This window comes from Heptranchias perlo, chromosome 14 (assembly GCF_035084215.1).
Source record: "Heptranchias perlo isolate sHepPer1 chromosome 14, sHepPer1.hap1, whole genome shotgun sequence".
Taxonomy (NCBI): domain Eukaryota; kingdom Metazoa; phylum Chordata; class Chondrichthyes; order Hexanchiformes; family Hexanchidae; genus Heptranchias; species Heptranchias perlo.
Genome location: NC_090338.1, coordinates 23,729,561 through 23,743,122, shown reverse-complemented (window position 1 = coordinate 23,743,122; position 13,562 = coordinate 23,729,561). Strand labels below are relative to the sequence as shown.

Below are 13,562 nucleotides of genomic sequence, written 5' to 3'. Positions count from 1 at the left end.
CTCCTGAAAGCTACCCGGTGCCCCAGCATGTAAAGCAATTGTGTGAACACAGGATTGGTCTTGGTTACAAATTAACCACACCCCAAAGTCAAACAACCTGTAGGCACTCACTGACTAGGCTCACATATAAAAAGAGTGGCCACAATACCAGAGGGCTTCCAGTGCCTGAGATATTATATCCTGGCAGCGCCACCCCAATAGAATAAGTCAGTGCCTTTGGGAAAGGAGAGAGTAAAGGGGAAGGCAGAAAACAAATAAAAACATCACTGAGTAAACAAGATAGGAATACTAATACTAATGAGCACCATGGGCATACCTTTAGAATCTCATCCACACAGCTGGCATCACTTGACACAGAAGACTGTAAATTTCAAAAAGAAATAAATGTAATATTATCTCACCAACAGAATATTTTATTTTATGGTTTCATGCCTGGTGTATACTACTGACATTGCTATTAAACCATCAGCAATACCACCATTTTTAATAAGATTAAACCAGATCCAGTCTGATTGGGAGATCACATGCTTAAATGAGTGAACCACAAACTAGTAAAAGGTAGACGTTAAAAAGCATTCCATGAAAATAGACCAAGGTTTATGTAATACCATTTTTTAAATACCATGGGTCATAAAACCTCCTGAACCAAAGCAACATAGCAATGTATGTCTGGTGAAATCATTTGGAAGTTTTAGGAACGCTCTCATTCTAGAGTACCCATGCTATAATTAATACCAAAATAACCCTTCTTGTAAAAATTATTGGTGATTTCAAAGAAACCCCACTTTCTTTCCCGTTCTACCATCAGACATTGCCACTATATTGGAGCCCATAGTCACCAAGTTTTGAATTTGGTACTTCAATTAACAAAACAGTAACAAATAGGCTAAGCAGATTTCAAATATATTTGCCTATTTGTTTGTTAATGTGGCCAAATAGCTACCCAGCCACTCCCAGTTTACTCTTTTGTTTGAACAAAAAGCAAAACCTGCAGATACTGGAAATTAAAAGCAGAAAATGCTGGAAACATTCAGGTTAGGCAGCACCTGTGGAGAGAGCAGAGAAATTGACATTTCAGGTGTGAACCCACTCAAAACTCAGAAGGTCCACATCTGAACCATTAACTCTTAGGTGCAGCCTAACCTGTTGAGTGTTTCCAACATTGTCCGTTTCTGCTTTTACTCTAGTTTACCAGATCTAAATTTTATTCCTTGTTAGCTTTTTTTGATAACATTTTGACAGCCCTTATTTTCTCCCATAATACAGCAATTTGCCTGCATGAATACTTAATTTTAGAATTTTCTTTCAAACCCAATTGAGCAACAAGCTGATAAATCACCGTGGTAAAATTCTTTTGCTTAATTAAGTGCATTTTAAATTAAGCTTTACATAAAAAGTGGAGCGATAACTGCTAAGTTACCCACCCCACCCACCAAAATTACAATCTAACCATATACAGTGGAGAACATAAAAAGGTTAGTCAGCTTTGGTAGGAATCAGCTGTTTTACACTTTATTCAGTGCTGTACCACAGACTTTTGAATATTAAATTCTGAAACACTGATGAACAGAAGCAAGAAACTTTTACTGCATACTGAATGAAATATTCTCCATGTATTTTATAGACTTTTCTTGTAAGGACATCACTGAGGTACAGTACAAGAGAAGAATGCATTTCCTGCTGGTGGTGGGATCATTCACTTGGACTACCATAAACACAAACAGCCAGGCACAAATTACATACAATATGCTTTCTCACCACAGCGTATGAGTTAAGAGTAGGTCCAGCCATTAGCTTACTAAAAAGCTAGCAATTTCACTTTTCAGTCTTTACATAGTTGTGGAAATATATTCAATAAGAGTCATTCCTAAGACCAAACTTTTATGGCTAATGCTGGGGCAAAAACCTATTTTTTTTTAAAAACTGGACTAAATAATGAGCATTGAACAAAAAAATTGGGACCACCATATGGTAAGTTTTTTTTTGGGGGGGGGGGGGGGTGGGGGAGGGGGAGGAGAGAAGGGAAGAGGAGGGAAGAGGAGGAAAGAGGAGGGGAACAAAGGAAGGTTGACATTTACTGCACAATTCAAAAGATAATTCTAATGCCCACTATGACCCAATAGGGGCTGTACTGCAACTACGAATATTTTCAATATTTCATCATTCACTCAATGTGGCCACCCAAAGGTTTGACTATAAAGTAGGGGCTGAATTGCTTACTCCTGTTCCTATGTGCCAACAATTGTTAAAGACTAACCATACTGTAATGCTTGATAGTGCAAAATACACATTTTACTTCAAATTCTTCCACAGTTTTTGCCGAGTCAAAGTTACATGTGCCATAGACCATTCTAACTCTGAGTCAGAAGGATCTGGGTTTGAGTCCCACACCAGAAAACCCCGGTGAGTGGAGATGAGAGTTCTGGTCTCTGAATACTAGGTTGACATCCAGCAGGATACTCGTGTCCAAGGGGAGCAAAGTGGTGACCCACTGTATATAACTGGTCCTCCTAGTAGGGGGTGGAGAGTCAGGCTAGCAACCTGTCCACTTAAAAAGGGTCTTTGTTACAGAAACAACCCAGAGAACAATTTGCTGGATGTAAAAGCAGTGGAAGAAATGCTTCATGTACTAGGCAGAGAGTGAAAGAAGACCTGAAAGCTCAGAGCTGAAGGGGCACATTTTACAACCGAGACTCTCAGGCATCCCAATGCTCAACAGTTCTCTGCAACGTCACAAGTGCATTCTGTCTCAGCAGGGACAGTAAGGTTGTAAGCAGTTAGGTGCAGCTCAGCAAATAATTTTACCTCCTTAGGTTTCTATAGTGATCGAAATGCAATTCTATATTAGCTGCCAAGTCAATCTGGGTTTTTGAGGTTTTACAACTACTTCAAGGAACTTGTAGTGTTAGCAAAATATCCAATTTCTAAATTAGACAAGATTTTATACCTTGTTGGTACATCAATAAAGTTGCTATAAAATTCAGTTTTTGAATTACCAAAAGTCACATTGAACTTTCATTCTACTATGAGCTTTTATTTAAAGCGGAGGAGAATTTCATCAAACTTTGGCACATGCAAATACTACTTTTCAACCTACAGGAAAAAAATGGAGACAATTTGCTTACCTCCACTGGTTGAGATGGGATTTTTAGTTTTGAGAGATGTACTTTGTTGCCCGACTTCATTTCTGCCAGACTGCTGCCATGAGACTGGTTACCATAATGCTCGGAAGGAATCTTCGGTTCTAACGATTCATTAGGGGCTTGATCCTGTCCATCCATAGGCCTTACATATGCAGTGGGCTTCTGTAACATTGAGCTGGGTTTGGACATCAATGCAGGAGTGAATGACTGCGAAGAATGCTGCCCACTAGCAGGAAAAGTATGAACACGAGATGGAGAGTCCCAGGTAGCATCTAGGTCTCGAGGAGATTTTGACCGATGGCGCTCTTTACTATGGTGGTCACTTCCTTGAGACCTGGAATGACTAGAACTTAAAGATGAAGAAACTGCAGGTGGCTTAGCTGGACTGACTGAATGGGATTTTGAATGTTCAGATCCATGTTGGCCACTTCTCTTACGATTGCTGCTATATGAATCACGGTCGTGTCTCTGGCTACTGCTGCTGCCAATATTGCTGCTGCCACCACTGAGTCTTTGGCTACTGCCATGGCTGCTTTGCAACCCTGAACTTGACCTCTTTTGTGACTGTGATGAAGTACTAGGGGCAGAAGTTGCTGGACCCACTGGAGTCCACTTACTACTTTGGTGAGATGTACTGTGTCTCTGGTCACCAAAGAAAGCTTGGTCAGGTTTCTCATCTGCAGTTGATGGAACTGTCCCTTTGGGTATGGCTATGATTTTTTGAAGAGATTTATCTCCTATGTAGTCTTTCATTTCATCATAATTTCCCAACATGCTCTGGATTCTGCTAGAAAGTTTATCTTCTGTTCGTCCCTGTTTTAAAATAAATATAAAAAAGTAGAAAGTTCTTAATTTTTAGACAAAAAATATTTGGTTTCAGCTGATAATACAATTGAGAATTATAATGCATAATAAGGCAACATTTTGAATGACGACAATCACAATACCAGGCACAACTACAAATGGCCATCGCAACATAAAATACAGCTGTCACGTATTTGGGAGATGAAAGAGAAACTGTAGTTTGCTCTGATATTTGTCATATCGTAGATCATCAAAAGGTCAGTGCGGCTTTTAACTGTACAACAGGAATACAGAATTACACTTTGGCGAGTTTTGTTGGCCAATAGTTATCAATTCTTAAATTCAAGGACATTCTGCATTACAACTAAATACATTCTTTAAAGACATAATTCAGTCTAGGACCAAATAGAAGCTGTGTAAAGAAAATAGAATATCTAAACTAACCCTGACTAGAAAGCGTACATTCCTACTTTCCAACCATTGAAATTCCCCAAAAGAAATGGATGTCCAGATTTAGACCTCCGTTCTGCCATTTGTGAATTCTTACTCCCCCCCCCCCCACCCCCAACACATCCATCTACAGTATTAAGAGGCAATCAGTGCAATTGTTTTTTAAAAAGACAATGCGTCAGAAATGTGGAATAACTGATTGGGATATTTGCACAGGAAGATGAACACAGACATAATATAGACTGCATGATGCCATGATTTATTTCAGAAGTTCCAATTACCATAGGTAGTTATTTTTTCCCGAAGGCAAAATAATTGGTTAGTTTAAGATTTATAGTATAATTTAAAGGTTTGATTGAATGCGTATGCTCAGTCTGCAACCACCTTTTGCAATGCTCAGTTCAATTCTGTGCTGCCTGATCTACACACTTCTTTGCCACTGCAATTTCGCTGCTATTACCAATCTGCCCCTGCCCGCAGTCAAAACAAATTAAATTTCTGAAAGAAGGCGCAATTAGGAAATGATTGGATCCCAACTCATTCCTGCAGCCTTTATTGGAGATAATTCCTCCAAGGAAAAAAGTTGGTTTTTATTGTCCTAATTTGTCCAAGGTGATCTCAGCAAAGTAGAAGCAATTAAGATTGAGGATGTTATTCAGGGAGAGTTGGGGGAGGAGGGCGGGCGGGGAGGGGAAGGGAGAGAAAGAAAATAAGCGAAGATGGGGTCTGTCTGACAGCTTTGTTTATTACAAGTCACTGTAGAATGATAAAGTGCTGCTGCCCTTTGTACAGCTCAGGCCAGGTGGTAAGAAATCAGCCAATGAACAACAGCTATTACTGATGCTTAAAAATTCCGGGGTAAATCTTGGGAATGGATACCAAATTGTCTGGAGTAGAAAACAACTGGCACTTGTTGGAGGAATTATGTTGAGGTATGGGGGAAGTGCTGAGCGAGGTGGCCCATGGATAAGTATTTCCGCCATTACTGTTTCAAATTTACATCAATGGCATCATGAACACAAGAACATAAGAAATCGGAATAGGAGTAGGCCATATAGCCCCTCCGAGCCTGCTCCACCATTCAAGATCAAGGCTGATCTTTGACGTCAACTCCACTTTCCCGTCTGATCCCCATATCCCTTGATTCCCTAGAATCCAAAAATCTCTCAATCTATCTCTCTCAACAACTAAGCATCCACAGCCCTCTGGGGTAGAGCATGCCAAATATTCACAACCCTGGGTGAAGAAATTCCTCCTCATCTGTCTTAAATGGCCAACCCCTTATCCTGAGACTACGTCCCCTAGTTCTAGACTCTCCAGCCAGGGGAAATAGCCTCTGAGAATCTTATAAGTTTCAATGAGATCACCTCTCATTCTTCTGAACTCCAGAGAGTATAGGCCTATTATACTCAATCTCTCCTCAAAGGACAACCTCCTCATCCCAGGAATCTTTCTAGCGAATCTTGGTCGATTGCCTTTAAGGCAAGTACATCCCTTCTTAGATAAGGAGACCAAATTTGCATATGGTGCTCTAGGTGTGGTCTCACCGAAGCCCTATACAATTGCAGCAAGCTTTCCTTGCTCTTTCACTCCCACCTCCTTGCAACAAACCAATATATAATTTGCCTTAACTGCTTGATGTACCTGCATGTTAACTTTGTGTTTCCTGTACAAGGACACCCAAATCCCTCTGAACACCAACATTTAGTAATTTCTCATCATTTAAAAAATATTTTGTTTTTCTATTCTTCCTACCAAAGTGAATAACTTCACATTTCCCCACATTAAACTCCATCCACCACCTTCTTGCCCACTCACTTAACGTGTCGATATCCCTTTGCAGACTTCTTTGCGTCCTCACAGCTTACTTTCCCAAAAATGACCCATTTATTCCTACTGTTTCCTGTCTGTTAATCAATCCTCAATCCACGCTAATATATTACGCCCAATCCCATGGGCCCTAATCCTGTGTAACAACCTCGTGTGGCACCTTTTTAAAATGCCTTTTGAAAATCCAAATATACTACACCCACTGGTTCCTCTTTATCTACCCTGCAAGTTACATCCTCAAAAAACTCAGATTTGTCAAACACTATTTCCCTTTCATAAAACGGTGTTGACTCTGCCTAATCATATTACGATTTTGTTTTTAAAAGTACGTCCTTAATAATAGATCCTAGCATTTTCCCTACTACTCATGTCAGGCTAACTGGCTTGTAAGTTCCCTGTTTTCTCTCTTCCTCCTTTCTTGATTAGCAGGGTTATATTTGCTACCTTCCAATCCACAGGGACCATTCTAGAATCTAGGGAATTCTGGATGATCAAAATCAATGCATGCACTATTTCTGCAGCCCCCTCTTTCAAAACCCTAGGATGTAGACCATCAGTTCCTGGGGATTTGTCAGCTTTTAGTCCCATTAATTTCTCTAGTACTTTTTCCTTTACTAATCTTCATTATTTTAAATTCCTCCCTCCCATTAGACCCTTGGTTCCCTGGTATTTGCGGTATGTTTTTTGTGTCTCCTACTGTGAAGACAGATGTAAAATAATTGTTCAACGTCTCTGCCATTTCCTTATTCCCCATTATAATTTCTCATGTCTCTGCCTCTATGGGATCTATGTTTACTTTTATTAATCTCTTCCTTTTTACATACTTGTAGAAGCTCTCAATCTGTTTCTATATTTCTTGCCAGTTTACTCTCATTCAATTTTCTCCCACCACCAAATTTCTTTGGTTATTCTTTGCTGATTTCTAAAACCCTCCCAATCCTCAGGCTTACTACTCTTTTTGGCAGCATTATAAGTCTCTTCTTTTACTCTAACAATATCCTTAACTTCTCTGGTTATCAAGAGTGGGAAAAGGAGATACAGCTTTGAAGTAGTAAAAAGCAAGTTTAGTACTGATACCAGGAAGTGCTTGCTTCTTCACACAAAGAATGGAGGCAAAAAACCTGACATTATTTAGGGGGATCCCAGGGTCTTTCTGACTGGATGAACTAGGACGATCTGAAATGCTTTCCTCAACCGTACGTATCGTGAATTTGTGTTGGATCCTGGCTTTCAGTTACACTCAAGCGCACACATAAGACACACGCTTTTTAATTTCCTGAAAGAGGAAAAAGGAAAAATGGATACCACTTCCTTCCGCAGAAATGCCCTTGACTCCCTCTCCCGGGAAATGTGTGCATCAGGGGTCATTGGGCGCCATTTGAAAATGTACAGAATTTTAAATTTGCTGTTTCCAACCCTAGTTAGATCATGCAGCAATTTCAAGGCACCAAGAGTCCATCTTCTCTCTAACCAAGAGTGGCTCGGTAGCACTACTACTAACCGAGACCTGAAGGACATAACTGCCAGACTGGGCCTGCAGCAGGTGACGAGCAAACCAACACGACGGAAAAACCTACTTGACCTCATCCTCACCAAACTACCTGTCGCAGATGCATCTGTCCATGACAGTATTGGTAGGAGTGACAACCGCACAGTCCTTGTGGAGATAAAGTCCCGTCTTCACACCGAGGACACCATCCAACGTGTTGTGTGGCACTACCACCGTGCAGATCTAGCAGCTCAAAACTAGGCATCCAGGAGGCGCTGTGGGCCATCAGCAGCAGAATTGTATTCCAGCACAATCTGTAACCTCATGGCCTGGCATATTCCTCACTCTACCATTACCAACAAGCCAGGGGATCAACCCTGGTTCAATGAGGAGTGTAGAAGAGCATGCCAGCAGCAGCACCAGGCGTACCTAAAAATGAGATGCCAACCTGTTGAAGCTACAACACAGGACTGCATGCTAAACAGCGGAAGCAACATGCTATAGACAGAGCTAAGCGATTCCACAACCAACGGATCAGATCAAAGCTCTGCAGTCCTGCCACATCCAGTCGTGAATGGTGGTGGACAATTAAACAACTAACGGGAGGAGGAGGCTCTGCAAACATCCCCATTCTCAATGATGGCGGAGTCCAGCATGTGAGTGCAAAAGACAAGATTGAAGCATTTGCAACCATCTTCAGCCAGAAGTGCCAAGTGGATGATCCATCTCGGCCTCCTCCTGATATCCCCACCACCACAGAAGCCAGTCTTCAGCCAATTCGATTCACTCCACGTGATATCAAGAAATGGCTGAGTGCACTGGATACAGCAAAGGCTATGGACCCTGACAACATCCCGGCTGTAGTGCTGAAGATTTGTGCTCCAGAACGGGCTGCACCTCTAGCCAAACTGTTCGAGTACAGCTATAACACTGGCATCTACCCAGCAATGTGGAAAATTGCCCAGGTATGTCCTGTCCACAAAAGGCAGGACAAATCCAAACCAGCCAATTACCACCCCATCAGTCAACTGTCAATCATCAGCAAAGTGATGGAAGGTGTCGTCGACAGTGCTATCAAGTGGCACTTACTCACCAATAACCTGCTCATTGATGCTCAGTTTGGGTTCCGCCAGGACCACTCGGCTCCAGACCTCATTACAGTCTTGGTCCAAATGTGGACAAAAGAGCTGAATTCCAGAGGTGAGAGTGACTGCCCTTGATATCAAGGCAGCATTTGACCGAGTGTGGCACCAAGGAGTCCTAGTAAAATTGAAGTCAATGGGAATCAGGGGGAAATCTCTCCAGTGGCTAGAGTCATACCTAGCACAAAGGAAGATGGTAGTGGTTGTTGGAGGCCAATCATCTCAGTTGCAGGACTTTGCTGCAGGAGTTCCTCAGGGCAGTGTCCTCGGCCCAAACATTTTCAGCTTCTTCATCAATGACCTTCCCTCCATCATAAGATCAATTGGGGATGATCGCTGATGATTGGACAGTGTTCAGTTTCATTCGCAACCCCTCAGATAATGAAGCAGTCCGTGCCTGTACACAGCAAGACCGGGTCAACATCCAGGCTTGGGCTGATAAGTGGCAACTAACATTCGTGCCAGACAAGTGCCAAGCAATGACCACCTCCCCATGACATTCAACAGCATTACGATTGTTGAGTCCCCCAATGTCCTGGGGATCACCATTGACCAGAAACTTAACTGCACCAGCCACGTAAATACTATGGCTACAACAGCAGGTCAGAGGCTGGATATTCTGCAGTTGAATGACTCATCTCCTGACTCCCCAAAGCCTTTCCACCATCTACAAGGCACAAGTCAGGAGTGTGATGGAATGCTCTCCACTTGCCTGGATGAATGCAGCTTCAGTAACACTCAAGAAGCTCGACACCATCTAGGACAAAGCAGCCTGCTTGATTGGCACCCCATCCACCACCCTAAACATTCACTCCCTTCACCACCAGCACACCGTGGCAGCAGTGTGTACCATCCACAGGATGAATTGCAGCAACTCGCCTTGGCTTCTTCGACAGCACCTTCAAAACCCGCAAACTCTACCACCGAGAAGGACAAGGGCAACAGGCACATGGGAACACCACCACTTGCAAGTTCCCCTCCAAGTCACACACCATCCCCACTTGGAAATATATCACCGTTCCTTCATTGTCGCTGGGTCAAAATCTTGGAACTCCTTACTAAACTGCACTGCGGGAGAACCTTCACCACACGGACTGGAGGGGTTCAAGAAGGCGGCTCACCACCACCACCACCTTCTCAAGGGCAATTAATGCTGGTCTTGCCAGTGAAGCCCACATTCCATGAACGAATAAAAAAAATACTGAGTGCTAGCATTGAGAAATTTAGCCAATGACAGGAACTGCTCTTAACCTCAGTCGCTGGGGTAGAGTCTGTGTTACAGGTTCCTGCAAAAAGTAAAAAAAGTGCACAAGCTTCTTGCATCCGCAATGACAGATGGTGGAATGAAGCATGGGGGAACTCTTGCTTTATTATGAAATCGACAGTAGGCACGAGCACAGGGTTAGCAAAAGAAATAAAGCCAGAGATGGACAGTGACAAAGAGACGAGCAAAGCCACAAAGACAGAGACCAATAGACTAGCACAACCAGAGAGACAGACAAAACCAGGCGTAGCTCCAGCAATATCTCAGAACTAGCAACATGCACAGCCACACGCTGTCAGACAGAGCCACAACTTCAGTATTAAACATTGCAGTACACAAAAATACACCCAACAAGGGTGCAAAACTGGTCCTGCATCTCTCTTACCCCAAAAGGATGTTTTCCTGTCAATTGTACCTTTTGCTGCTTGATTATCACAAATTTGTTGGGCTTTGATGATTTGTGTAATGAACAGAGTTTATAATAAAGCAGGCTATCATATCGCCTTCAAATAAACAGCAATTAAAATCTTAAAAACTCAGGTTTACAAACCTTTAATTTCCATTTGGTATTTGTGAAATCGCGAGTGCACAAAAACCGTTGCCACATTTGGCTACGTAACACACTACATTTCTAAGAAAATTATTACATGTGAAGCACCTTGAGGGGTGTAAATGCTTCACAAATTCAAGGTTTGTTTTTCTGACAACTAAATCAGAACCCCATGCACGCCTAAGTCCACCGGAAATAGGGAATTTCTGACCAGTCCAAAGGAGGATATAATTTAGCTTCAAACCTGCTTCTGTCGTCATCAAAACAGTTTCCAGTTTAGGGTCACAAGGGAAAGGGGTAGGACGCCAAGCTTCCTGCCCTAAATAAGTTACATGTTCAAGGATAATTATTAGCTTTGCTCACCCATATTTACTGTACCTGTACTTTATACGGCTCAGCAAAGAGAGGGGAATTTCCAGGGAAAGTCTCTTCATTCTGCTGAATTCCTTGATTTCTCCGTTCTCGTTCTTTCATTCGTAGTACATTTCTATCTTCACGGTTCATGTTGCTGAAAAGAAAAAAACACAGCCAGCTGTCTTTTCAGAGAAATGTTGGTGGCACAAATTTGAAAGAATCTTTTTACAACCTGCAATTCTTGATGAGATCGCCATGCATGCCAAGTGTTACACCAGCAAATGTGTTAAAGAGAGGAAACCTCACCGTCAATACACATTTGGAAATAATTACTGCTAATTCCAGTTTTTTTTTTGTGTAAGCATGGAGTGGTAACACTGAAATATGCAAGGTGCAGCCATCAAGACAGACAACATAAGGAAGTTACAAACATATGCAGATGAAATAAGAACACATCATGAGTTTGCCGCTTTCAGTATGGTTTATCCTGGCAATTCAGCTCGACGACAGTTAGGCTCAGTACTTTCTCCAAACCAATCTTAGCCCAATAAGGTAATCAACACTCCCATTTGAACAGAAGCAACAGAAAGGTAAATTTATAATAAAGAACGATGGCTGATGAAAACAATGACTCTCAAAGGGATGTAGGCAATAATAATAAATTTTACAATCAAACATTTGGATTTTGAGAACTGCTATTTTCACATTGATGGGATAGTACAGTCCCTACCGCTTATGCGGGAGCATTGGTGTTAATGCGATTTGCCCAATATAAATGGGCAGTAAAGCTGCTGTGCAATGCATACAAATAACAAAATCGTGTATATTCTCCAGGGCACGATCTCTGGATTATGATTCTTTCCAATTGCTCTTGATTTGTCCCTGAAACATATCAGAGTAATTAAATAAGTGTCTTTATTATAGAGCTAATCAATTCAAAAGCATTTTTTAAAAGCTGGTGGCAATTTGTTAAAATGACAAAGCTTCTACCTCCCATATGTGTGAAATAGCTGGCGTGCTTAATGTGTTAAAATGACGTGTTTGTAATTGACTTCAATGATAATGTAAGGAGTCTTTAAACACCAGGTTAGTCCAACAGCTTTATTTAAAATTTCGGAGGCTTTCTCCTTCGTCACGACTTCTTCACTGCACAGGACCTCCAACCAACGCTATACACCAGATACATCGACGACATTTTCTTCCTATGGACCCACGGCGAAGAATCACTGAAGAGACTACACGATAACATCAACGAGTTCCATCCCACCATCAAACTCACCATGGACTACTCCTCAGAATCGATTTCTTTCTTGGACACACGAATCTCCATCAAAGACAGACACCTCAGCACCTCACTCCACCGCAAGCCCACGGACAACCTCACGATGCTCCACTTTTCCAGCTTCCACCCTAACCACATCAAAGAGGCCATCCCCTATGGACAGGCCTTGCGAATACACAGGATCTGCTCAGACGAGGAGGTACGCGATGGACACCTACAGACACTGAAAGACGCCCTCGTAAGAACGGGATATGACGCTCGACTCGTCGATCGACAGTTCTGACGGTCCACAGCGAAAAATCGCATAGACTTCCTCAGAAGACTAACATGGGACGCAACCAACAGAGTACCCTTCGTCGTCCAGTACTTCCCCGGAGCGGAGAAACTACGCCAAGTTGTTCGCAGCCTTCAACATGTCATCGATGATGACGAACACCTCGCTAAGGCCATCCCCACGCCTCCACTACTCGCCTTCAAACAGCCACCCAACCTCAAACAGACCATCGTTCGCAGCAAATTACCCAGCTTTCAGGAGAACAGCGTCCACGACACCACACAACCCTGCCACGGTAACCTCTGCAAGACATGCCAGATCATCCACACAGATACCATCATCACACGAGAGGACACCACCCACCAGGTACATGGGTCATACTCCTGTGACTCGGCCAACGTTGTCTACCTCATACGTTGCAGGAAAGGATGCCTTGGAGCATGGTACATTGGCGAGACCATGCAGACACTGCGACTATGGATGAACGGACACCGCACAACAATCGCCAGACAAGAGGGTTCCCTCCCAGTCGGGGAACACTTCAGCAGTCAAGGACATTCAGCCACCGACCTTTGGGTAAGCGTTCTGCAAGGCGGCCTTCGAGACACACGACAACGCAAAATCGTCGAGCAGAAATTGATAGCCAAGTTCCGCACCCATGAGGACGGCCTCAACCGGGATCTTGGGTTCATGTCACGCTACACGTAACCCCACCAGCGAAAAAAAGTTATCTGTTTTTAATACATTCTCTCTCTTTCTCTTCCTTTCGGATGTTTCTTTCTCTCTCTGCGCCTTTGGGCTCTGACCGTTTGTGTATTCGGCGGTCCTGTGTGTGGTGTCTCTCTGTCTGAACACTATTCGACGCCTTTGATTGCCTTGACAACGGGCAGTTGGAAAGATTATCTGTAATCACCAGGCATTGTTCTCTGACTATATATGTGGTACCTTCCATGGAATCTCACCTGACGAAAGAGAAAGCC

At 42.8% G+C, this 13,562-nt stretch overlaps 1 protein-coding gene across 7 annotated transcripts in view; it reads right to left on the bottom strand.

Moving 5' to 3' along the window:
- Nucleotides 1-13,562, bottom strand: part of aff4 (AF4/FMR2 family, member 4) — a 128,513-nt gene that overhangs the window by 66,328 nt on the left and 48,623 nt on the right. For 6 of the 7 annotated variants that reach the window (XM_067996112.1, XM_067996111.1, XM_067996115.1 and 3 more), the window contains exons 3-5: nucleotides 11,051-11,180; nucleotides 3,126-3,956; nucleotides 317-361 (exon numbers count right to left, since the gene is read on the bottom strand). In XM_067996112.1, the coding sequence (XP_067852213.1) occupies nucleotides 317-361; nucleotides 3,126-3,956; nucleotides 11,051-11,180 (1,006 nt within the window). Of the gene's footprint in view, nucleotides 1-316; nucleotides 362-3,125; nucleotides 3,957-11,035; nucleotides 11,181-13,562 lie in introns of those variants that run through there. The other variant, XM_067996118.1, reaches the window with a different exon arrangement.